General features: G+C 46.1%; 1 protein-coding gene across 1 annotated transcript in view; it reads right to left on the bottom strand.

Annotated features, from left to right (window-relative positions):
• The window catches only part of LGMN (legumain), a 44,272-nt gene extending 16,807 nt beyond the window's left edge, over positions 1-27,465 (bottom strand). Inside the window, exons 1-2 of the mRNA XM_023205507.2 lie at positions 27,237-27,465; positions 13,759-13,925 (exon numbers count right to left, since the gene is read on the bottom strand). Of these exons, the coding sequence (XP_023061275.1) occupies positions 13,759-13,896 (138 nt within the window). The 5' untranslated portion in view covers positions 13,897-13,925; positions 27,237-27,465. The remainder of the gene's footprint in view (positions 1-13,758; positions 13,926-27,236) is intronic.
• Positions 27,466-27,760: the final 295 nt, after the last annotated feature.

Below are 27,760 nucleotides of genomic sequence, written 5' to 3'. Positions count from 1 at the left end.
CACCACAGCCACCACCACCACCACTATCACTGCCACTGCCACCACCACTACCACCACCACCACACCACTGCCACCATCACCACTGCCACCACCACCACCACTGCCACCAATGCCACCACCATCGCCACCATCAACACCGCCACCACCACCACTATCACCATCACCACCACCACCACCGCCACCACCACCACCACCAACACCACTATCACTGCCACCGCCACCACCATCATTACCACCACCACTACTATCACTGCCACCATCACCACTGCCACCACCACCTCCGCCACCACTGCCACCACATCTGTAGGTAAGAAGGACCTCTGCAAGTCCTAAGTAACTTGTTTTTATTTTTCAGACTATACAACAGTCTCTGGAAAGCATGGATTTTAGTCTCAGAAACAGAATGACTCAGAATGATCAGCAGAGCTAGTTCTATTTCCCACAGGATTCTTCTGATTCAAGTACTTTGTGTGCCAAAGTCACTGTTTAGAGAACTGATTGAACACTCAAAAGTCCAACTCAGGAATTGAGAAATTGCTCTTAAGTTTTAAAAAACAACAAGAATACAAAGGAAGACAACATTAGGAATATGAGAAAAATGTTCCTAATGCACTCCCTGTCCACGCAAGGGTGAAGACAGACTTGCATCCTCATCTCAGGTGAAACATACTACCACTTCATGCCTTGGAAATCATCAGAAGACAGAAAGGAATAATGTTGCCTGTCTGCTTACATTTAATGCTGTCATTCCTAGAACAAGGACGTAAGTAAGTATAAGGAGAGGTGTGTGCCCAGCGATTTGCCTCCTCAAGGAAGACAGCCTGAGACTGGATGTACACCCAGCGCCCTCGAAACAACACTGACCATAGCAATAAAATGAAAGCTCATCGAACATTCAGACTGGCACTTTGCCTGTGGCTGTCCCAACCAAATGGACTTATTTCATGACAAAGATGGGTGCTTGGTATACAGTTTCTGAAGGCTGAAGGGATGAGTCTAGGACCTGGCACTCAAGAGCAATGAGATGAATGGATGACTGAATAAACAGGAAACTAATACATTTTTATTGACTTACTTCTATTTGTCCAGCACTGTGCTAAGACTTTGTAGGCATTATCTCGTTTAATTCTCATAGCAACCCTTTGTGATAAAGGTAATGATCCCCATTTTATTATGGATAAGGAAAAAGCAGCCTCTGGAGGTGAGGTGACCTGCCCAAGTCACACAGTGCTCAAGTGAAAGATCCCAGGTGTTCTGGCCAGGCACAATGGCTCACGCCTGTAATCCCAGCACTTTGGGAGGCTGAGGCGGGCAGATCACCTGAGGTCTGGAGTTTGAGACCAGCCTGACCAACATGGTAAAACCCCATCTCTACTAAAAATACAAAATTAGCTGGGCGTGGTGACACATGCCTTAATCCTAGCTACTCGGGAGGCTGAGGCAGGAGAACTGCCTGAACCCGGGAGACGGAGGTTGCAGTGAGCCAAGATCGCACCATTGCACTCCAGCCTGGGCAACAAGAGTGAAACTCAGTCTCAAACAAAAAAAGAAAGATCCCCATGTCCCTAGAACTTGATCCTGCTTCATACAGGGACAAGAGAGAAATCATTAAAATTATAGAGGCCCACAGCAAACACAGATCATTTTAAAATAGTCACTAAATATTATATACAAACACATGCACACAGATTATTAGATGTTTAAAGCCTCATTGCTGTGGACTAGTGACCTTCAAATACTAATTGTGGTAGGCAGAATAACAGCTCCCAAGGCTGTCCACATCCTAATCCCAGGAGCCTGTGACTACGTTACATTACAGAGCAAAAGGTTATTATGATAGCAGATGGATTTCAGGTTGCCAATCAGCTGGTCTTAAAATAGGGAGGTTGTCCTGGATTATTCTAGTGCCCAATGTCATTTTTGTTTTTTTTTTTTTTTTGTTTTCGTTTTTTTTGAGACAGGGTCTTACTGTCTCCCAGGCGGGAGTGCACAGGTGCAATCTCAGCTCACTGCAGCCTCCACCTCCTGGGCCTCCCACCTCAGCCTCCCAGGTAGCTGAGACTACAGGCATATACCACTGCACCTGGCTAATTTCTAAAATGTTTTGTAGAGACAGAGTCTGGCTACGTTGCTTTGGCTGGTCTTGAACTCCTGGGCTCAAGCGATCCTCCTGCCTTGGATAGAGAGTGCTAGGATTACAGGTGCGAGTCACTGTGCCCAGCCTTCAGTGGGCCTAATGTAATCACAAAGGCTTTTGTATGTGGAGACAAAGGCAGGAGTCAGTGTCCGAGTGATGCAGTGTAAGAAAGATTCAACTGACCCTTGTTGGCACTGAGGATGGAAGAAGGGGCCAGAAGCCAACAACTGCAGGCAGCGTCTAAAAGCTGGAAAAGACGAGAAAGTGGAGCCTCCACTAGAGTCACCAAGGAACACAGCCCAGGCAACACTGTGATTTAACCCAGTGGCAGCCGTTTCACGTTTCTTACCTCCAGAACTGTAAGATAATAAATTTGTGTTGTTTCAAACCATGAAGTCTGTGGCAATCTGTTTAAGCAGTGACAGTAAACTAGTACAGCTATGGTGGAAGTAGAGTGTTACTGGCACTCCACTCTGGAAGACATCTTGACATTATCAATGAGGTTCAACTACACACCCTCCAACTAAGCAATTCTACTCCTAGCCATATAGCCTAGCAAAACTCTATCTCCCACGGATAACCAGAAAATGTTCACAGCATCAGTTTAACAGCAAAAGCCAAGAAATAACTCCGATGATTGAGAGCTGGAAAAATACATTGTCATAGGTTCACATAAATGGAATACCTGAAAATGAACGGACTACAACCCACTTACTCAGATGATGGGTACCCAAGAAGCGCAAATCCCACCACTACGCAATATATCCACGGAGCCCCCGAATCTATAAAAACTTTAAAAAATACGCAAACAAGTACAACCCAGTTTTCAAAATAGACAACTCTTGGGAACATAATGAAAAAAAGAACAAGTCATAGAAAAATACCTTCACTATGATTACATTTATATAAAGGTCAAAACAGGCTAATATAAACATTATGCTGTTTACAGTTAAACAGACATACAGCAAAACTATAAAGCAAAGGAATGAATGACAAAAAATTCAGGAGCTTGGTCTCTGAAGGGAAGGGAGGGGGAGTCCATCAGACAGGGGACAAGGTACTAGTACAATTCTACTTTTTTTTAGCAAGGTGCAAGGTACACAGGTATTCATTTTATTATTTCTTTAAGTTGTACACGTGTTATACAGACATTATTTGTCTGCTTTAAATTTAGTTTTAAAAAATCAAATCAGGCTGGGTGCAGTGGCTCACACCCGTAATTCTAGCACTTTGGGAGGCCAAGGATCCCAGCACTTTGGGATCACTTGAGGTCAGGAGTTTGAGACCAGCCTGGTCAATATGGTAAAACCCCACCTCTGCTAAAAATACAAAGAAATTAGCCAGGCATGGTGGTGCATGCCTGTAATCCCAGCTACTCAGGAGGCTGAGGCAGGAGAAATCACTTGAACCCAGGAGGCAGAGGTTGCAGCGAGCCAAGATTACACCACTGCACTCCAGCCTGGGCAACAGAGCAAGACTCTGTCTCAAAAAAAAAAAAAAAAAAAAAAAAAACCTTGATAAATTGGCTCAGCAAAATTAAAACCTTCAGTGCTTCCAAAGACATTATTAAGAAAATAAAAAGACAAGCAACAGACTACGAGAAAATATTTGCAAAACATATATCTGACAAAGGGCTTACACTGAAACACCCAAAGAACTCCTGTACCACGGAGCCAAAAACAGGCAAAAGATTTCAATAAACATTTCACCTAAGAAGATATACAAATGGTTAGTCAGCAAATGAAAAGATGTCCAACATCACCCATTATTAGGAAATGCAAATTAAAACCACACTGAGCTGCCATTTCACAGACAGACAATAACAAGTGTTGTCGAGAACTGAGGAACCAAGAGCCTGCATACATACACTGCTATGGGAATGTAACGTGGAGCCGTGATTCTGGAAACGAGCTTTACAGTTTCTCAAAGAGTCAAACATAAATTTACCATGTGACCCAACAATTCCAACTCTTATTTTTTTTGAGACGGAGTCTTGCTCTGTCGCCCAGGCTGGAGTGCAGCGGTGCGATCTTAGCTCACTGCAACCTCCGCCTCCCGGGTGCAAGCGATTCTACTGCCTCAGCCTCCTGAGTAGCTGGGATTACAGGTGTTTACCAGCACGCCCAGCTAATTTTTATATTTTTAGTAGAGATGGGGTTTCACAATGTTGGTCAGGCTGGTCTCAAACTCCTGACCTCGTGACCCACCCACCTTGGCCTCCCAAAGTGCTAGGATTACAGGTGTGAGCCATCACGCCCGGCCTGCAATTCCAACTCTCAAGTACCTACTCAAGAGAAACAAAAAAATGTATTCACACAAAGATTTGCACGCAAATGTTCTCAGCAGCATTGTTCATAATAACCAAAAATTGGAAACAACCCAAATGTCCATCAACTGGTAAATGGGCAGCAAAACGTGGTCTATCCATACAATGGAATGCTATTTGCGAATAAAAGGGAGTGGAGCACTGATGCATGCTACAACGTGAACAAACTTCAAAAACATGACACTAGGAAAAGCCAGACACAAAAGACCATACACTGTTTAGCTCCATTGATAGGAAATGTTCAGAATAAACAAAACTATACAGCTAGAAAGTAGATGATTAGTAGTTGCCTGGGGCTAGAGGTGGGAACTGCAAATATGCCCAAAGGATTTTTTTTTTTTCTGAGTCAGTCTTGCTCTGTTGCCCAGGCTGGAGTGCAGTGGTGTGATCATGGCTCACTGCGGCCTCTGCCTCCAGGGTTCAAGCAATTCTTGAACCTCAGCCTCCCAAGTAGCTGGGATTACAGGCGTGTGCCACCACGCCCAGCTAATTTTTGTATTTTTCGTAAAAATTGGGTTTCACCATGTTGGCCAGGCTGGTCTCGAACTCCTGGCCTCAAATGATCCATCTGCCTTGGCCTCCCAAAGCGCTGGGATTATAGGTGTGAGCCACCGCCCAGCCTGCCCAAAGGATCATACTGGGATGATGGAAATATCAAACTGACTTATAGTGATGTTTGCACAACTTGGTAAATTTACTAAAAAATCACTGAGTTAGATAAATTAAACTCAGTGGGTGAATTAAGATGATATGTCTTAAACTCAGCCTCAATAAAGTTATATATTTTCTGCAGGGGCAGGTTCAGAGTGCCTTGTGTTGTTGCTCCTGCACTGTTTGGGACCCCCAGCACTCTTGAGAGGTAGGTGCTTTCATCCCCATCTTACAGACGGGGACAAGCTCAGGAAGGGCCATGGCTGACCCCAACGGTGCCTTGTACCCCATCTTCCACACTCATTGCTGCCTCATCAGGCTATGACTCTCTTCTGAGCCTTGGGGGCACTTGGTTGCCTCTACCTTTGTTAACTCAGCAGGGTTCTTCAATTAAGTCAAATATTTACTAGCACTCAAAAGAGATACAAGTGGGGTTCAACTCAAACAATGTGAAAATGGCATTACTACTTGTATTACTTCCCCTAAACTCATGTGACCTATACTATATTTTCCCCACTTAAGCCCGGAAAAGTCATAAAAGGTCATATTCGAGAGGTGGGTATTGAGCAAGACTTCTAAGGAGCACAGAACCCTCCGGAATGACGAACAGAGATTGTGACTTGGCTGGTTTCATAACTTGCGCTGGGAATTCCGCTGGTCTTCCTAAGGCCTCCCGTGATTTGCTGAGAGGATCACTGTCCCCACTCTGCTTGCACTGCCTCCAGCTTGGCCAGCTATCAGCTAAACAAAGATAAGTCAAACAAGGTCTAAATACATTGGCAAGCCCTGTGTCACAGTTGCTGTAAAGGATCCGCTCTCCAGCCAGCTCTGCTCACCTGCCAAGTGTACATATATGATCACTTCCTGACACACAGCTGAGCAGTGCTGAGGTGAGGCACCAGGCTGGGGTTTTGCAAGGTGCCTCGATGAGCCCACTGCCAACCCCACAGAAAGAATCTGACAATGTAGTTGCTCAAACTTATACAGCATGTAACTGGAGGGAAGGAATGACACCTGAGGTCTGAACAAATCCAGAGCCACATTCTTTCCAAGGTCCTGTACTGCCTCTGGCATTTACAAGGATGGCCCTGCTGCACGAATGGGCCCATGCCCACATCCCACACGCTCGGCATTCCCCTGCACAGTCCCCTCCGTCCTCCTTCCTAATCCCTTCCCACCGTGTCCTCTTTAAAAGCAGATTTCAGGCCAGACACAGTGGCCTGTAATCTGAGCACTTTGGGAGGCTGAGGAAAGAGGATCACTTGAGCCCAGGAGTTCAAGACCAGCCTGGGAAACATAGCAAGACTTCATCTCTACAAAAAAAAATATATTTTTAACTAGTTGGGCATGGTGGTGCACCTGTGGTCCCAGCTACTTAGGAGGATCCCTGGAGCCCAGGAGTTCGAGGCTGCAATGAGCTATGATAACACCACTGAGCTCCAGCCTAAGTGACAGAATAAGACCCTGTTGGTGAAAAAATAAAAATAAAAGCAGATTTCTTCTTCTGTTTTTTTTTGGAGACAGAGTCTCGTTCTGTCGCCCAGGCTGGAGTGCAGTGGCACGAACTCGGCTCACTGCAACTTCCGCCTACCAGGTTCAAGCAATTCTCCTGCCTCAGCCTCCCGAGTAGCTGGGATTACAGGTGCCTGCCACCATGCCTGGCTAATTTTTGTATTTTGGTAGAGACAGGGTTTCACCATGTTGGCCAGGCTGGTCTCAAACTCCTGACCTCAGGTGATCCACCTGCCTCAGTCTCCCAAAGTGATGAAATTACAGGCGTGAGCCACCACGCCCTGCCGCGGATTTCTTTTTTTAAACATAAAAGTGATACTGTGCAACAACATGGATTAACCTCCAAACACCATAAGTTATGAGCTCGTCTGGCCAGGTACAGTGGCTCACACTTGTAATCCCAGCACTTTGGGAGGCTGAGGCAGGTGGATCACCTGAGGTCAGGAGTTCAAGACCAGTCTGGCCAACATGGTGAAACCCTGTCTCTACTAAAAATATAAAAATTAGCCGGGTGTGGTGGCAGGTGCCTGTAATCCCAGCTATTCGGGAGGCTGAGGCAGGAGAATCGCTTGAACCCAGGGGGCGGAGACTGCAGTGAGCCTGAGATCACGCCATTGCACTCTAGACTGGGCAACAAGAGCAAGGCTCCATTTCAAAAAAAAAAAAATTTTTTAATAAATAAACAAATAGCTTGTCAGAAGAACAGACTGTGAGTCACCACCACCTCCTTCCTGCATTCCCTGGCCACTCCCTTTCACCCCCATCGCTGCAGTCTGCCCAGTCTACCTTTGGCCCCGCCAGCCTCGATTTTTGCCCCTTGGCCCACAAAACCTCAAATATTTACTATCTGGCCCTTTATAGAAAAAAAGTTTGGAGGCTCCAGTCTTGAGCCAGATAGCAATGGTGAGGTTGTGAATGTGTGGGGTGGGGAAGGGGCTTGCCAGGAGCACACAGAATGAGGAGCTCCCTGCTCCTGTCATTGGTGACATGGCACCTGTCCAACCCTTCATCTAGTTCTGAGTGGAGAGGTTCTCTCAAAGGGAAAGAAAGGGGGAGCTCATGCCTGGGCCTTCTCCTCCTAACACGCCTCACCATGCCCTCACCCTGCCTTGCTGGTCTCCTTCTCCCTCGCTCTCTCCTCCCCATCTACCTGGGCCATGCGCTGTCCTTGCATGCCCTGTGGCCACCTTCCTTTCCACCAGGGCCCTGGCTTCGCTCAGATGACCTACCCAGCTCCAAGTGGTCAGAGGCTTCCCTGAGTGTGAACTGGAGATCCATTTCCCCTCCCCAGGGACTGACTGACTTGAGCATGTGATGCAATTCTGGCCAGGCAGACATGGGACAAAGTCCACCCATGGCCCCAGGAAAAGATGTGCATTCTGATAAAGAGCAAGCCAAACAGACAAGATACACAGATGGCCTCTTTTTGTTCTTTGAGAGTTTGTTTGGATGTGACACCTGGAGCTGCTGCAGTCATTTCGTGACTATGAGGAGAGTGTATTTGAGGACAGTTCATCACAACCATGATGACAGAGTAGAAAGATGAAAAGGGGCCAGGCACGGTGGCTCAAACCTGTAATCCCAGCACTTTGGGAGGCCGCGGTGGGTGGATCGCTTGAGGCCAGGAGTTCAAGACCAGCCTGGGCAATACGGCAAAACCACATCTCTACTAAAAATACAAAAATTAGCCAGGCATAGTGGCAGGACCCTGTAATCCCAGCTACTCAGGAGGCTGACGCAGCGGAATCGCTTGAACCTGGGAGGTGGATGTTGCAATGAGCCGAGATCACACCACTGCACTCCAGCCTGAGTGACAGAACAAGACGAAAGAAAGAAAGAAAGAAAGAAAAGAAGGAAGGAAGGAAGGAAGGAAGGAAGGAAGGAAGGAAGGAAGGAAGGAAGGAAGGAAGGAAGGAAGGAAGGAAAGAAAATAAATGGACCTGGGTTTGAGATAATGAGGCTAAACTGCTTAATTAGCCAACCCTGGAGTCTCCACACTCCTTCCGATTCAAACCACCAGGGAGGGCTCTGGTACAGGCACTTGAAGGCACCTGATGTGCCGGCCACGCCCCTCACTGTGATTTTATATTCCCACTGCCAGCTGATGCTCTTCCCTCCACGAGGAAAGAGCTTCTGTGGAAATCCCATCACCCTTCAAACCCATGTCAAGCCTCTCCTCCAAGAAGCTGCATTCCCATCCCTCTCCTGACGGGCCTCATCTACTTCTGGACCCAAACCCGGCAACTGAAGCTCTGTAGACACTGCTCGTTCTCAGCCTCCAGTTCAGGTATTTGGCACCTACCCTAAAAGGCTGGGGGCTCCTGACCGGAGGGCCCTGACTCCCCATTCCACAATCCTCCCCTAAGCCCCTTGCAAACCATGGGCCTCAAGTGAAAAACATTAAACTCAACGGACCAATGTCAAGTCTGTTTGAATGCTCAGAAAAATTCTGCTATGCTTGCCATTTTCAGAATGCAACGCCAGCAACACACTCTGAGTAGCAGTTGGGATTGCTTAAAGACAAGGATGCATTCCGAGAGATGCTTCACAAGGTGATTTCTGTCATTTTGTGAACATCATAGAGTGTATTTACACAACCCTAGATGGTCTAGCCCAGCGGTCCACAACCTTTTCGGCACCAGGGACTGGTTTCGTGGAAGACAATTTTTGCACACACAGGGGTGAGGGGCAATGGCTTCAGGATGAAACTGTTCCACCTGAGATCATTAGGCATTAGATTCTCACAAGGAGTATGCAACCTAGATTCCTCATATACGCAGTTCACAATAGGCTTCACGCTCCTATTCGAATCGAATGGCTTCGATGACCTGACAGGAGGTGGAGCTGCGGTGGTAACGTTTGCTATAATGCTCAGGTGGTAATACTAGGCTGTCGACCTGTACGGCATGTTACTGTCATGAATGCTGCAGACAAATGGAACACAATGGCAAGTATTTGTGTATCTAAACATAGGAAAAGTACAGTAAAAATACACCACTATACTTTATGGGACCACTGTCGTGTATGCGGTCCGTCACTGAACGAACTTGTTATACAGCGCATGACTAATTACAAATGACCTGCTTCCTTTGGCTGTGTAAGTTTTCTATAATAAACCTTAATGTGTTAAATTATTAATACAAAAAAGGAAACTATTTTAAAACAAAAGATAAAGTAATGCCAAGATACCCATGCCACATGACTAGAGTAGTGACTATGAGCATGGGCTGTGGAGCACGGATTGCCTGGGTTTAAATCTCAGCTCCATCCCTTACCAGCTGTGTGACCTTAGGTAAGTTACCCAGCCTTTCTGTGCCTTAGCCCCACCCCCCATCTTACAATGGAGAGCTAATAGGACCTATCCTCTTGGGTTGTCTGAGGATTGAGATAACACATGCCAAGGGCTTGGAACTGAGCCCTGCACACAGGAAGCGCTTAGTCAAGGGCAGCCTTCTTCCACCAGAATGTCAGCACTACAGAGCCGGTGGGGTGACTTGCATCGCCAGAACCCCGAATAGCACCTGACTCACACGTGCTCAGCAGGAACGAGCTAGGTACCATTTCCAGTCAGTTCTGCTCCTGGGCCACTTCCATCTGCTCAGCTTTTCTCTTTTTTTGGCTCGTTCTGGGATTGTGCCACATTTCCCAGGTGCCTGCGCCCCTCTGCCCGTCCTGGCCCATCTTGCTGGCCCCTCTCCCAGGTCTGCCTCTGTCCCCACTCCATCCCAGGCCGGCCACACCCTCACACCTCTCTGGAACTCATGCTTGGCTGCTCCCTTCTCCCTATTTTCCATGCAATCCCCCCAACACCCCACCTCACTCTTTCAGCTCTTCCTGATCACCCCAGACTCCGCTCTAATTCCACGACTTCCAAAGGGGCCCTCCTTACTCACCCCATCCTCAGGACACTGGATACAGAATGTCCTGCCAACATCACCTCAGACTACGCCCCCACTCCCTTAAACACTGAATCCCAGCTCAAAATGGAAAACTGAGAAATCCCATTTGTTTGTTTGGTCGAGACAAAACAAGGTTTAATTAACAAGCATAACGCATAGAAAGCACTTAGCAATGGTTTATTTGTGCCTGGTCTGCCACTCTTCCCTAAACAAGAGACTTGTAAATGAATGTTGTATTAATCCAAGGAAAATGTAAACCTTTATGAAAACGTAGGTTTAAAATCTGCCTAGGTTCTATGGAGACCATTCTTTCTAATACTCTTTTAATGATAAGCCTCCAAAGTCAAGAAGGCAAATGGCAGCTGGCTGAGGGCAGAAGCAGCCCCTTGGGGAGGCGGGCTGAGGCAGGGGTGAATTAGCACAAATCTCACCTCCACCGGCCGTAAAGCCATCATCCTCTCTTACTCGGGGATGAATATTTCAGTTTGGGCCACTTATTTGGCCTTGTTTCCCTTCGTTCTATTTTGATATTTAGTATTTACTCAGGGAAACTAGCAACCCTAAAAAAACAAAAAGGTTTCTGGGAGCAAAGGGTAAATGGATAACCTCTACTCGATAATGTTTAATAAATACATTTTCTTAAAAGCTCACTGTATAAAAATCAGGGTGGGTGATGAGTAATCATGTTAACGCTCTGTGATCTGTATTTAACAGCTAATCTTTCCAACTTGAGGTTGGCGGGGAAGAAAACTGAGGGCTGAACAGCTGTGTGTGCAGACTGCTCCTCTTTACATGGCTCAGGTCTGTGGTTAAGTATTAAAAGGAGAAGGGATCGTTTTGCCATGACAACAACTTTTTAATCAAGCCAAATTTCCTATTTGGCTAACATACAAAAACGATTTGAGAAATGAGTTATTCATTCATTCAGTGACTGTAAATACAGACTGGATTTCAATGACTTAGTACAAAATCAAAGAATGTATGATATCTCATTATCTTTTTTTTTTTTTTTTTAACAAGGTCTCACTCTGTTACCCAAGCTGCAGTGCTGAGGCTATGCACAGGTGCGATAATAGCTCATGGCAGCCTTAAACTCCTGGGCTCAAGCAATCCTCCCACTTCAGCCTCCAGAGTAGCTGGGACTATAAGCATGCTGGCTGGTATCTTATTATTAATTTCTTATATTGATTACATACTGAAATGATAATGGTTTGGAAATACTGGTTTAAAGAAGTTATTAAGACTGGGTGTGGTGGCTCACGCCTGTAATCCCAGCACTCTGGGAGGCCAAGGTGGGCAGATCACCTGAGGTCAGGAGTTCAAGACCAGCCTGGCCAATGTGGTAAAACCCCGTCTCTGCTAAAAATACAAAAAGTAGCTGGATGTGGTGGTGGGTGCCTATAATACCAGCTACTCGGGAGGCTGAGGCAGGAGAATAGCTTGAACCAAGGAGGTGGAAGCTGCAGTGAGCCCATGTTGCACCACTGCATTCCAGCCTGGGCGACAGAGCAAGACTCTCAAATTAAAAAAAAAAAAAAAAGTTATTAAAATTAATTTCATCTTCTAAATGTGGCTAATAGAAAATTTACCACAGCTCTCCTACCAGACAGGGCTGCTCTAGAGCCAGTTGGCCTGGGTTTGAAAACTGGCCCCACCACTTGTGAGCTGTACCGCACTGGGCAAACTGCTGACCTTGCCTATGCCTCAGTCCAATCATTCGTAAAGAGGGAGTAAGAACTAGACCAATGGCACATAACCCCACTGCAGGGCTTAAAGGACTTTGTGTAAAGTGCACTTAGAAGAGAGCCCAACCTATAGATACTGCAAGTCTAAGCATTTGTTTCTGAGACTGACAAGATTAAATGACTTTTTTTAAAAAGTAACAGCTGTATTGAGATAGCGTTCATGCACCATAAAAGTCAGTCTTCTAAAACAGACAATTCAGTGGTTTCTAGTATGTTCACCAAGTTGTGTACTCATCACCGCTACTTCCAGAGCATTCTCATTCCTGCAAAGAGAGACCCCATGTCCGTCAGAAGTCACTCCCCAGTCTCTCCTTCACCCAGCCCTTGGCAACTACTAACCTACTTTCTATCTCTACAGATTTTTCCAAATTTGGACTTTCGTTTAAATGGAATCATAACATATGTGGTCTTTCTGACTAGCTCCTTAGCATGTTTGTAAGGTTCACCCATGTTGAAGCACGTGTGAGTACTTCTTTCTTTCTTATGGTCAAATAATATCTTCTTAATGAATAGACACTGTGTTTCTCCATTCAGCTTTTGATGGACATCCGGGTTGTTTTCACCATTTTGTTCTTATGAACAATACTGCTATGAACAGTCATGTACATGTTTCTGTATAGACACATTTTCATCTCTCTTAAGGACATACTTAGGAGTGGAATTGCTGGGTCATATGTTCAACTTGATGTTTAACTTGCTGAGGAACTGCCAGACTCTTTCCCAAAGTGGTTGCACCAGTTTACATCTCACAGGGGAGGCTGGACTTTTCATGGACACTCAGATGTGGATTCTTTTCTTTTTCTCTCTACCTTCTGCTAGGCTGATGTGGGAAAATCCAGGGAAGACGGGGGAGGGGGGTGTGAAGAGAGAGCAGCAGGGCAAAGAGGCCTGGGGGTCCTTTCACCAGAGTTCTGGCCTCAGTCCTGTCGGGTCCCCACTTGCCATGTGACCTTGAGCAAGTCACCTCTACTCTCTAGGCCTCAGTTTCCTTATCTCTAAAATGAAGATGTTGAACTAAGTAGGTCTCAACCTGGGTGATCTGGCTCCCTGGGGACACTGGGCAATGTCTGGAGACATTCTGGGTTATGACAGTGGAGCAGGCAATGCTGCCATCATCTAACGGGTGTCACGGACGCCGCTAAACCTCAAATGCACAAGACAGCCCCCAACAACCAAAAACGACCTGGTCCCCAACTATCAACAGTGCCAAGGTTCAGAGACCTTGCATCGGACTAAGATGGCCCTATGGAAACTTCTGAGGAACTGCCAAACTGTTTTCCAAAATGGCTACACCATCTTATAATCCACCTAGCAACATATGAGGGTTCTGATTTCCCCACATCCTCTCCAACACACCTATGTTATAGTCAGCCTAACAGGTCCGTCAATGGCTTTTCAAGTTTTTTCTGTTTAATATTAACAATGTCTGGAATTGTTTTCAGAATGCCAGTGTCCTAAAAAAACAAAATAGGTTAGTCATTTTCTTACCTGGTGCCTATAATTATACCAGCCATTTGAACCCGCCACGATCACTACCCAGTGCTTGCCTCCATCTTCAGGATCATCTATGGGAACAGCACCAATGCCCAGGGTCACACTGAGAAATACAGCTACTTTCCAAACCATTCTGCACCTTGGAGTTCAACTGCAGAAACCTGAGAAGGGAAACACAGAGTCAAGTACAAAGCAACAAGAACAGATAAACATTGGCAGGGGGCAGTTGTTCACCCCTGTAATTCCAGCACTTTGGGAGGCAGAGGCAGGTGGATCATTTGAGGTCAGGAGTTCGAGACCAGCTTGGCCAACATGGCGAGACCCTGTCTCTACTAAAAATACAAAAATTAGCTGGGCGTGGTAGCACGTGCCTGTAATCCCAGCTACTCGGGAGGCTGAGGAAGGAGAATCACTTGAACCCAGGAGACGGAGACTGCAGTAAGCTAGACCGTGCAACCATACTCCAGCCTGGGTGACAGAGTGAGACTCTGTCTCAAAAAAAACAAAACAAAACAGATAAACATTGTCAGCCCCTAAGAAAATATCATAGTAAATGGGTCAAAAAGATAAGGCCATTTAACCACCAGACAGAGTATGTTGAGGATAACAATGAAGATCAAGAGGGTTTCTATTTTTGCTCTATTGCTCCACCCTGTGAGTGGAGAAGGGGCTGTCCACACCTCCTGATCTTCACTACAAGCCCAAGTCATGCATATAAAACCAAAGAATATCCAGAAAGGTCTCTGGGCACTTTTTAAAGTTTTTGACATAACTCAAAATACAGTTGATAAAATTCATCCACAACATTCACTATTGGAAAGAATATCTACCACATACTATGAAGTATTTGTAAGAAAAGAATATACGTGTAAAATAAACTGTGCAGGCCGGGTGCAGTGGCTCACGCCTGTAATCCTAGCATTTTGGGAGGCCAGTGTATTACCTGAGGTCAGGAGTTCAAGACCAGACTGGTCAACATAGTAAAACCCTAGCTCTACTAAAAATACAAAATTAGCTGGGCATGGTGGCACACACCTGTAGTCTCAGCTACTAGGGTGGCTGAGGCAGGAGAATCGCCTGAACTCAGGAGGTGGAGGTTGTAGTGAGCCAGATCAGGCCTCTGCACTCCAGCCTAGGTGACAGAGTGAGACTCTGTCTCAAAACTAAAAATAAAAATAAAAGTTTTATCAGAAAAAAATAAATTTTAAAAATAAAATAAACTACACAGAAAAATATGGAAGACAGACATAAAATTTTAACACTAGTTATTGCTGGGTAGTAGGCAGGATCAAAGGTGATTTTCTTCCTCATTTTTGTCTCCTCTTAGAAACAATAAAGTTTCTAAAAATTCAGTGCAGGTTTAATGAAAACATTGATGGGCAATTTAAGTTTATAATGTAAATTATCTGGATGAGCTATAGTCAAACATTAATTCATGTTGTTTTTGCAGCACACTTACAGAGCATGGACATATGCTCTGCACAACATACAGGGCAAATATTTTCATCCTTGTTTTACAGAAAGGAGAGGTTGAGGTCTGAGAGCAATGAGCTGCCTAATAGCCACGGACTGTCGTCACTGGCCAGAGCTGGGACCATGCCTTCTGAACGGCTGGTCCGGCACTCTTTCTGTTGTATGGCTGTGCATCTCAAGACTTTATTATTACCGAGGCCGGGCATGGTGGCTCACACCTGCAATCCCAGTACCTAGGAAAGCAGAGGCGGACGGACCACTTGAGGTCAGGAGTCCGAGACCAGCCTGGCCAACATGGCGAAACCCTGTCTCGACTAAAAGTACGAAAATTAGCCAGGCGTGGTGGCAGGAGCCTGTAATCCCAGCTACTCAGGGGGCTGAGGCAGGAGAATCACTTGAATCCGGGAGGTGAAGGTTGCAGCGAGCCAAGATCACAACACTACACTCCAGTCTGGGCAACAGAGCGAGACTCTGTCTCAAAAAAGAAAAAAAAAATACTTCATTATCATTGAAGTACATGCACTATTTTATACCTCAATGCCAAAACCTTAAACACCTTGTTAAAGTACAAATGGAAAACAGCACCAAGCCTGTGGCTCTGCGATAAGAAAAATACACAGTCACTGAGATGTGGGGACTCAGAGCAGGAGATGTGTGAGGCTGACTTCTGTCCCAATGCCACAAGCAGGGCTGGTGGTGCTCATTCATTCATTCACTCACCACTCAGCCAGAGTCTCTGCAACACCTACTTTGCCAGACAAGGTGATGGGTGCTGGAAACTCAATGGGGACAGAACAAAGCCTGTGTCTTCACGGAGGACGCACCCAGATGAAGGGTGATCCACTTCTAAGCTGAAGAAACCATCCTCAACGTTCTGAGTCGAGTCCTCAAAGCGATGGATTTTCTCCACTAACTAAACAGGAAGTCCTGGGTCTCTTGAAAAGAGTCTTAGGCCAGTAATTCTCCCACTTGAATATGCACCTAGGTCACCTGGGGATCTAGGAGGCAGATTCTGATTCAGTAGGCCTGGGGCAGGGCCTAAGACTGCATTTCTCGGTTTTTTGTTGTTGTTTTTTTTTTTTTTTTTTTTGAGAGTCTTGCTCTGTGGCTCAGGCTGGAGTACAGTGGTGCGATCTCAGTTCACTGCAACATCCGCCTCCCAAGTTCAAGCGATTCTCCTGCCTCAGCCTCCCGAATAGCTGAGATTACAGGTGCCCACCACCATGCCCACCTAATTTTTGTATTTTTAGTAGAGACAGAGTTTCGCCATGTTGCCCAGGCTGATCTTGAATGTCTGACTTTAGGTGATCCGCCCATCTCGGCCTCCCAAAGTGCTGAGATTATAGGCATGAGTCACTACATGACCGCCCCCCTCCACCGCCGCCATGAGACTGCATTTCTAACAAGTCTCAGGTGACACTATGCTGCTAGCCTCAGATTACCTTTGATGTGGCAGAACTGCATGAAATCCCCCAGGCTCTGGTCCACCTGTCCTCAACCCAGCATCCTGGTCAACAGACTGCACTGCTCCATCCTCAAGGGCTGTCTCCTAACAAGAACTTAATTATTAAGCTGAAAGCCTGAATTGGTGCTAAATTTAGGTTTCTTTAGCTCCACTGAAAGGCCCACGGATGGGCAACTGGTAACTACAGTAAGATGCCCCCAGATTTGTTTTTTTCGGTAGAGGCTAGTATGGCACATAACAGACAGGTCAGTGGAGTGCTGAGGACCCCCAGTCTAGAACCACGGGGTCTGTTAAAGTGCACCTGGGGAGGCTCCCCACACGTGCACTCGACCTGACAAGGGCTCACTGTGGGGCTGTGTTTTCAGAAAGGGATCCTGATCCAGACCTCAACAGAGGGTTCCTGGACCTCACGCAAGAAAGAATTTGGGGCAAGTCCACAGAATAATGTGCAAGCAAGCTTACTCAGCAATGAAAGAAAGAACAGGTTACTCTATAGACAGAACAGGGTGTTCCGAAAGCAAGATAAGGACCATGTCCACCTTAGGTGCAATGCTTGTTTAGACATAAGACAACAAAGCAAAACAAAGCCACAGGGAGATGTGCCTACTACAGGGGCTTGTGACAGAGGCTCGTTAACCTTTGCAGAACTGCTGTCTTTCACAAGAATCTATGCTATTACCTTTAAGGTGAAACTTATGGCCGGGCGCGGTGGCTCACATCTGTAATCCCAGCACTTTGGGAGGCCGAGGCAGGCGGATCACTTGAGGTCAGGAGTTCGAGACCGGCCTGTGCAACATGGTGAAACCCCGTCTCTACTAAAAATACAAAATTTAGCCGGGCGTGGTGGCACACGCCTGTAATCCCAGCTACTCAGGAAGCTGAGGCACGAGAATCACTGGAACCCGGGAGGCAGAAGCTGCAGTGAGCCAAGATCGTGCCACTGCACTCCAGTGTGGGCGACAGAGTGCGACCCTGTCTTAAATAAATAAATAAATAAATAAATAAATAAATAAATAAATAAATAAATAAATAAAATAAAGTGAACTTATTATTAAACTAAAAATGCTTTTATTCTTAAGATACTGGGACATCAGGACCTTTCCTGGGTCTATTTGGTAAACATTAACCTGTTCCCTTAACTGTAAACATCCTGTGACTAAGAATGCCTAACCTCCTGGGACTGCAGCCCAGCAGGTCTCAGCCAAATTTTACCCAGCCCTTGTTCAACATGGAGTCACTCTGGTTCAAGCACCCCTGTCAACTCGAAGGTAAGGAACCAATACAAGATACAATTATACAAAGGTGTGAGGAAGCAACAGTGAGGACAGGCAAGAGAGAGTCAAGGAGCAAAAATATCCATGTACCCCAAGCTCTTCAGTGACCCCACAAGAGAGGTGTGACAGTCACTATCCAAGATGTTCCAACCAATGGCTCTCACCTACTCGGAGCTCACCCAGCAGCCTCCCTGGAAAGCCTTCCCCTAGGGTAGGGGTAGACTAACTTTCTCTGCAAAGGACCAGAAAGTAAATATTTTTGGTTTTGCAGGCCAGGCCATCTCTCTCACAACTATTCAACTCTGCCACTGTATCTTGAAAGCAGCCATGTCACCAAGTACTCGCATTTTTCTAAGAGATGGTTTAATTATTTTTGTCTCTCCTCTTCTTTTATCGTTCCTCTGGTTCCCCGCTTCCTATTTAGCCCTTGAGAAACACAAATATAGCCTTTTACCCGCCCCTCCTTCACCAGACACTCCCTACAGGGCAAGTTCATCTAACTCCTCAAGAGTTAACAGTTGATTTACAGACCAAAGCATGCCCAATACAGAACCCTCACCCACCAGGAGGTTGCCTCAAGAGCTAATAGTCAAAAAGCATGCCTGCTACTTCCACCCACCTGGGGAGTTTTTGGCCTAGTCCTGCCCACAAAGATGCCAGCAGTCACCAGCTCAACTGACAGACAGCACAGTAGATAAGACACCAAGCTAACACATGGACACCCCACCTGGCTCGCTTCCTCCCCTGCCTTTTTAATGTGCCCGCTTTCTGCTCCAAAAGCAAAGCAGTACATTTAAAGGTGGGATGCCTGTGCTTCTTCTCCTAAGCAACTTGGAAATAAATCACCTTCTTTGTACCAGATCTTGCTCTTGTTAATTGGTCTGTGGAACTGATGAATTACTAACCCATAAGCCGTTTACAGCCAGAGACAATATATAAACAAATGAACATGGTTATGTTCCAATAAAACTTTATCTATAAAATAGGTGGTTTATTTGGCCCATAGGTCATAGGTTGCTGACCTTGTCTGAGGGAGTGAGAATATGCCCCCAGACCACACGGCAGGCACAGCCTGGTTGTTACTGTCATCTTTCATCAGCAATAAATGGGTTCCCTAGTTTGCACACCTGTTTATTCTGAGTTTCGTCCATATGACATAGTCCCAAAGAGGCTCATTCCTCTGGGGGCAATGGTGTGTGACTTTTACCTCCTCATATTTAGGATAAAAAAATGAATAAATAAAATACCAGAAACAAATGGTTGACCTGACTGTGAACAACAGAACGGACACCACCTACTTATGCACCTAAATCAGCAAACACGCAGCAGGCACCAAAAAAGCACCACTTAGTTATTTTTACAAAATCGAGTTATTCTTCTAATCCACTAACAAGTTACTCCTCTGTGAGGAAAAGTGCCCTACTGATACAGAAAATGACATTTTCATAGTCTACCTGGTGATGATCCTGCTCCATCATTCTTTTTTCTTATAAACACAGAGTCGTGATTCCCCAACTACAATGCTATATTAAAAGTCTCACAGTATGTTGCTGAATAGAAAATGCTACCTTAAAAAACCACATACATGGCTGGGCACAGTGGCTCACGCCTGTAATTCCAGTACTTTGGGAGGCCGAGGTGGGCAGATCATGAGGTCAAGAGATCAAGATCATCCTGGCCAACATGGTGAAACCCTGTCTCTACTAACAATATAAAAATTAGCTGGACGTGGTGGTATGCACCTGTAGGCCCAGCTACTCTGGAGGCTGAAGCAGGGGAATCACTTGAACCCGGAAGGCAGAGGGTGCAGTCTCAAAAAGAAAAAACCACACACACTAACACTATTTTGGGAAACATATAAACATAGAAAGGCCTGGGGTGAAGAGAGACACAAAAGTAAAATAATCATTCCATTACCCTTGGCAATGAACATGCCTCAAAGCAGCTACCTTACTAATTTCCTGTGGGCATTTATTGCATGATTTTTGACAAAGTCAAAGCATCAAAACAAAGCACCAATAATCTGGCAGCATCCCTGTGATTCCTGGTTTATGAAAGTGAAAAACTGATGAAAAAGTGAACGATCCCTGCTAAACTACTATCTCTTTGTGACTCTGCTGTTTTTGGCTGTGGCTGTCCACGGTCCCCATTACACAGGCTTCATCTCACAGAGGCGTCATTATCATCTACCTCCTCTCCTTTAACTTGCCCTCCTCCTATCTACTCTCGCCTACATCCACCCCACCCCGAATCCATACAACAAACGTGGACTGAGCACCTGCTAGCTGCTCACAGGCGTTGAACAGTGAGCCAAACAGACAAAACCCTTCGTGGAGGTGGTGGCATTCCAGAGATAAGAGATAGACCATTTATACACATCGGTTATCAGATAGTGATGAGAGTGATGGACAAAAATAAGGCAGGAGAGGGAGGGAGTCCCAGTAGGAGTGGGAGGTGTCATTTGTAAAAGGGGAAGAAACTAAGGAGGTGAGGGCACCAGCCCATACATTAGGGCAAAGCCCTGGAAGCAACATAAATGTCTAGCTGGATCAATTACAGTACAGCCTCATGGTGGGATACTGTGAAGCCTTTAAAAAGAACCTAAGGCAGATCGTAATGCGCCAAGACTGAAAAGCTCTCCCGGGGTGCTGTTGGGGCACGTGTGTCATCTGCTAACCCCGTGCAGGGAGAAGACAACACCAGGGGTGCTGTTGGGGCACGTGTGTCATTTGCTAACCCCGTGCAGGGAGAAGACCACGCAGACAGTCATTGCTCTAGCCAGGGAAGATCAGAGAGAAAGACTCTCGGCTGGGCGCGGTGGCTCATGCCTATAATTCCAAAACTTTGGAAGGCCAAGGTGGGAGGATCACCTGAGGCTGGGAGTTCAAGACCAGCCTAACCAATATGGAGAAACCCGTCTCTACTAAAAATACAAAATCAGCCAGGCGTGGTGGCACATGCCTGTAATCCCAGCTACTTGAGAGTCTGAGGCAGGAGAATCACTGGAACCCAGGGGGCGGAGGTTGCAGTGAGCAAGATGGCACCATTGCACTCCAGCCTGGGCAACAAAAGCGAAATCTGTCTCAAAAAAAAAAAGACTCCCAGAGAGTGGGACGTGTTGCAGAGTGGCACAGAGGTGGCGAGTGGCACATTTGTGGGTATCTACTATGGACCACACAATGTGCAAGACACTTTATTCATACCATCCTCACAACAGTTCCCTGTAAGCAAGGATCCCCACTCCTTTTAGACAGGTGAGGAAACTGAGGCTCAGAGAGGTAGAGAAACTTGGTGGTCAGTGGGACTGCTGGGACCACACAGATCTGACGGCAGAGACTGCTTGTTCTACTACATCACCTGCTTGTCACCCAAAGAAAGAGTTGCTTATGTGAAAGTCTGGGAGGCCCTGGAACCACAGGCGCTGCACCCTGTACCCCAGGGCCTGAGCACAGAGCAGGCCCTCACAGTTTCCTCCGGCAGTAGGACACCCACGGTGCTCTTCCGTGCCCTACTATTTTAAGGCACTAGTGGGCTTGCTGCATAAACAGCTCTTATCTTAGAAGAGCCTATCAATGGAGTATCTGAGTTACACAAAGTCAAAGTCAACGAACAAGCCTTTACAGACTTCACCAGATTCCAATGACAAGTCCTCTGCTATTCCCACTTGGCCTTCATCCCTGCTCAGGTTACAGGGCTATACTAGGTCAGTAATTCACTTAAAAGACTTCACTGGGAGCCGGGTACAGTGGCTCATGCCTGTAATCCCAGCATTTTGGGAGGCCGAGGTGGGTGGATCACTTGAGGCCAGGAGTTTGAGGCCAGCCTGGCCAATATGGTGAAACCCCATCTCTACTAAAAATACAAAAATTAGCCAAGCATGGTGGCACACGCCTGTAATCCCTGCTACTCGGGAGGCTGAGGCAGGAGAACTGCTTGAACCCAGGAGGCAGAGGTTGCAGTGAGCCGAGATTGTGCCACTGCACTCCAGCCTGGGCAACAGAATGAGATTCCATCTAAAAATAAAATAAAATAAAATCATGCTGCAAGGTTTTTCGGCTGACAACATGCAGAAGAAATTAGGACAGGTGACAAGAACTGTCTCCTTGACCAAACTTTAGTCAGGCTCCTCTGAGCCCTCTTCTCCACAAGGCCTTGGTCTGCCAGGTCCAGTTTTAGCAAGAATCCAGAAGAGAATCCCTCACCCTCGATATCTAATGAAGTTCCTCTTAGTAATATTCTATTGATGGGGTTCAGGACCCACCAGCTCAAAAAATGGCACCTTAGTATACTGAATATTTTAAGCTGAAGGAATTCCACTAACCCCCTTCACCTTGTCCATGAGCTATAGATCCCCAGCTGACCTTGCCATTCGAGAGCTGAGCTCCATTCCATACTGAAGTCTCTCTCTCCTACTGCACTAGCTAAAAGAAAATGTCTTGCTGTTTTTTGTTTCGTTTTGATTTTTTTTTTTTTTTTTTGAGACAATCTCACCCTATTGCCTGGAAAGGAGTGCAATAGTGTGATCTCAGCTCACTGCAACCCCCACCTCCCAGGCCTGTCTTACTGTTTTTAAAAAGTACCCATGAGTGGCACACTGGCACATGCCTGCAGTCCCAGCTACTTAGGAGGCTGAGGTAGAAGGATCGCTAGAGCCCGGAAGTTTGAGACCAACATGGGTAACACAGCGAGACCCCATGTCAAACAGAAAAAATTTTAAAAAGCACTGGATACCGGCTGGGCATGGTGGCTCATGCCTGTAATCTCAACACTTTGGGAGGCCAAGGCAGGAGGATCACTCAAACCCATTAGTTCCAGACCAGCCTGGGCAATATAAGGAGACTCTGTCTCTGCAAATACAACCGGCATAATGGTGCACACCTGTGGTCCCAGCTACTCAGGCGGCTGAGCAGGGAGGGATCACTTGAGCCCGGGAAGTCAAGGCTGCAGTGAACCATCCAGCCTAGGTGAGAGAGAGACCTCTGTCCTCTGTCTCAAAAAAAACAATTTAAAAAGGCATTTGATGCAATTTTTCTTTAACAAAAGACATAGCTACTAATTCAGGTGGGATCCTTCCTCTCTCTGGGCCTTCACGGTCCATCTGTGAAATGAGATAGTAGAGCTTATTAAAGGGTCATTCAGTCCTTTAAATCCTTTGATTTTCTGGTTAAAGAATAGGATTAAAACAAAATCCAGGCCGGGCGTGGTGGCTCGCTCCTGTTAATTCCACCACTTTGGGAGGCCAAGGTGGGTGGATCACTTGAAGCCGGGAGTTCAAGACCAGCCTGGCCAACATTGTGAAACTCCATCTCTACTAAAAATACAAAACTAGCCAGGCATGGTGGCATGCATCTATAATCCCAGCTACTCAGGAGGCTGAGACATAAGAATTGCTTGAGTCCTGGAGGCAGAGGTTGCAGTGAGCCAAGATCAAACCACAACACTCCAAGCTGAGCAGCAGAGGGAGACTCTGTCTCAAAAAAAAAAAAAAAAAATTATCATCATCATCATCATCATCATCCAGTTAGATCTTATCTCAAATGAAAAATCTAAGCCAGGAGCAGTGGTTCACGCCTGTAATCCCAGCACATGGAAAGGCCAAGGCGGACGGATCACAAGGTCAAGAGAGCAATACCATCCTGGCCAACATGGTGGAACCCCGTCTCTACTAAAAATACAAAAATTAGCTGGGTGTGGTGGCGTGTGCCTGTAGTCCCAGCTACTCAGGAGGCTGAGGCAGGAGAATCGCTGGAACCCAGAAGGCAGAGGTTGCAGCGAGCCGAGATCGCGCCACTGCACTACAGCCTGGTGACAGAGTGAGCTCTGTCTCCAAAACAAAAAACAAACAAAAAAAAAGAAAAAGAAAAGTCTATTTTACTCAGGTTAGTTTATCATTTTTTCCTACAGAGAAAATGTGATTTATTGGCAAACTAGCTTCTAGATTAGAGCATACTCTTCCAGCTTATCTCTGATTCATAGGAGTTATTTTATAATTCTGTATACTATGGGTAACAGCAATGCAAATAATTCTAGTCTAGACAGGCAAATGCGTGCTACCAAACAGAGGTTCATTTGACTTCCTTCCTCCTCTGTAGAGAGGCCAGTTTTGTTTTTCATTTGCAAATTCAGTTCAGTATTTCTAATCTACAAATTGGTTGTACTTTGGAGTCTCCAACACCTCACCAAGTTTCCTCATTAATGAGTTAAATAAAATTCTTAACACGTGTTCAGTTTTACATTTTACAGAGTAATTACTTTATCTGTTTTTTTAGGAAATTATCTTTTAGCATTATGGAAAGTATAAGCAAGTAACATGTATTTCAAAAGAAGCAGTAAAAAAAATAAGTTTTTAATCTATTAATGGTTAGAACTTAGGTTTCTAGGAAAGTAAATTTTGGTCTATGATGGGCACAGTGGCTCCTGCCTATAATCCTGGTACTCTGGGAGGCCAAAGCCAGAGGGTCACTTGGGCCCAGGAGTTTGAGACTGGCCTGGGCAAGACAGTGAGACCTAGTCTCTACAAAAAAATTTAAAAATTTAAAAAGTCAAAAATGTCGCTCAATGGTTAATAATTTCTCCACATTTTTATTTTAAATGCTATAAGCATTGAGTTTTCTTTCACCCAAATTACTATTTTTGAAACCTGGGACCAGTACAGCCTGCAGCCTTTTCCCAAAATGACTGAGCCTAACTTTTATAGCTACATGCTAACTCAAGTTAAATTTTTACTTTAACTTTTACTTCAAGAAATTGAAGGGTGGACATTAACCTATAGAAATGTGCAAAGAATAACATAAAACACCAGTTACCTATCATCCAGACCATTCTCCGTTATTTTATAAACCCACTCATCTTTTTTCTACATTACAGACGAAATTGTTCCTTCTGTCACATCCCATCCTCCCCACACTGCAAAGTAACCACTATCCTAAATTAGCATTTCTTCCCAATCGATTTATTATAAAAAGATGTATACCCACTCTACAAGCATTCCCCTACTAATGGACATTTAGGCTGTTTCCAATTTTTTAAACCATTATAAGCATTTTAAACCATTATAAGCAGTGTTGCCACAAAGAACCCTAATATCCTTCCCCTTATATAGAAATGTCTCTGGCTTCTTAGTATTTTCTAGAAGTGGAACCACTGATCTTAAGATATACCCAATCTGCTAGTGGCTATACTGTTCAAAGATACACTTGCAACCAGTAGTGAATGAGAATCTCATTTTTTTCAAATACTTACCATCTCTTGATAGTGTCAAACTTTGCAATTCCTAACCTGATGAATATACAATGATCTAATTATGGTTTCAATGAGCATTTCCTGGATTACAAGAAAATCTGAGTCTTATCATATGATTATTTAACCATTCAGATTTCAATGCAGTCAATACATGTGACAACTTTCCCCTAATAAACTGGGATTCCAATTATGGTCTGCAAAGCAACTTGTGCAGTTAAAAAAAATATATGCTGGACATTTCTTCAGATGATAGTCATGGGCTGGAAAACTCCAGACAGAGTTTACTTCTACATATTTCTTACTGACTAAGGCTGGGTATGGTGTATTCTACCTCCTTAGAGCTCTCAAATCTTTTCTCCTCCCCTCCCACTGCGACTGTCTTTAAAACCCTCATGATTCTCCTAGGGATTACTGCAATGACCTCCCTATCCTTAGCATGGCCTCTCTCCAACACTTCCCCACTACAGAGTATCTAAGATACAGATCTACAGTAAATGTGGCTTCCTGGACATTCAGGATAACATCCAAATCTCTCACAGCAGCACAGGAAGCCCTGCAAGACATACCTCTCTATTCTCACACATAAAATCCACCACCCACATGAAATCCCTTACTGCACCAGACTCCACGACTCCAGTGCAAAAGCATTGCTCTTTCTCTGCCTTCATTATGCTGTTTTCCAGATGAAACACTCTTCTCTTCCTTCATCTCACTAGGTCCTGCCCAGCCCTCAAATTCCAAGGCGAGACGTGGTGGCTCATGCCTGTAATCCCAGCACTTTGGGAGGCTGAGGCGGACAGATCATTTGTCAGAGATTTGAGACCAGCCTGGCCAATATGGTGAAACCTTGTCTCTACTAAAAACACAAAAATTAGCCAGGCATGGTGGCAGGTGCCTGTAATCCAAGAACTCGGGAGGCTGAGCCAGAAGAATCGCTTGAACCGTAAAGGTGGAGGTTGCAGTGAGCCGAGACTGCACCACTGCACTCCAGCCTGGGCAACGGAGCAAGACTCCGTCTCAAAAACAAAACAAAACAAACAAACAAAAAATCCACATAAACTCCACTCAAGCCTCCCCATCTGTGCGAAGTCCCAAACTCTCCCACAAGTCAGCGTTAGATGCTGCCCCTGTACACACCTGTATACTCCAGCCCTTTAACGCTGGAACTGTTCACTAGAGACTGTCTCTCCCCTTTATGAAATAATCTCTGCTCAAAAAGCTTAGTAAGGCTCAGTGAATGTTTCCTATGCAAGTCCCAGAGTAAAGAAAGCTGGGCTACTCCATTCACCACATACCACAGGGCTAGTCACCTACCCTGGGTACTCCTTTTCATCTCTAAAACAAAGCACGTGACACAAAGTTTCTTCTTCCAGCCCCCAGATACTACAATGCACGGCACAGAACACTCCACGTAGGTATAACCTCAAATCTAATACGGACGGGAAAAAAAACCAGTTAACTTTCACTTCCAATATTGATGTGGGTGGTCCTGAAACTCTCACCAGCTCAAACCTCCCAGAACCAGAGCTTCCCTGACTTCTCTAAACAGATGTCTTTATAAGCCTGGGTATTTTTGTTGTCGTCGTTAATAGCCCTTTCCCACGGGTGCAATCCTCCACATTAAAAGCATCAAAAGTCTGAACTGTTCCCAGGTCGTAAAGCCTGGAACCAAGCCCCAGTCCCTGTTGGGGCCCTTGGCTGTGGGATCTCTGCAAATCACGTCTCCTCCCGCGCCTTACTTTCCCCCTCCAGAGGACTGCGCCCTTCCAGCCACAACACGCGTGAGAAAAGAGAGACCTCCACCCCCAGTACCACCAGAGAGGCCGCAGGGTTTCCCTTCCCTCTGGATTCACCGTTTCCCGAAAATCCCCCGCGCAGGATGAGAAACTGATTACTCAGAAAGGGACGGGAAAAATGAAAATCCCAGCCCTGACGTCGAGAACCTCAGAGAGCAGACGGGAGGCCCTGGCCTCGGGCGTGGGGGCTGGACCTGGTTCTGTGCTGGGGCTCGCGGTTACCTGTGGCAGGCAACCGTGGTGGCAGCAGTGGTGGCGGTGGCGGCGGCGGCGGCGGCGGTGAGTGACTGCGGTTCTGGCGCCTGCTGGACCGTGAGAACTCGCGGCGGCGCGCAGCCTCACACCAACCACCCACTACGGCCGCACTGCTGTGATTGCTGCGGGCGCCGCAGCTCCTCGCTTAAGGGCCACTGCGCCGCAGTGACTGGTGGAGCTACGGGGCGTGGCATCTGCCAAAACCAATGGGAGGAGAGGATGAGGCCGGCGAGCCAAAGGGACTACAAATCCCAGTGTGCACGGGCAGGGGTTTCTGTACTGGGCGCGGGGGTGGAGGAGCAGTGGTTGCGCCCTGAGCTGAGGTCGGGAAACCGAGGTACTTGACATCTGGGGCTGCAGTGATCCCAGAAGCATATGCCGAAATATCATACCAGCTCTTGGAGCAAACCTATCTGCACATTGAACCCACTTAGGAAAACCTCAAAAATACTGATGCCCCTGTGAAAATAAAAGTGGAAAGCTGTTGGAAC

Source organism: Piliocolobus tephrosceles, chromosome 6 (assembly GCF_002776525.5).
Source record: "Piliocolobus tephrosceles isolate RC106 chromosome 6, ASM277652v3, whole genome shotgun sequence".
NCBI classification, from domain to species: Eukaryota; Metazoa; Chordata; class Mammalia; order Primates; family Cercopithecidae; genus Piliocolobus; species Piliocolobus tephrosceles.
This window is presented reverse-complemented; position numbering and strand designations above follow the sequence as displayed.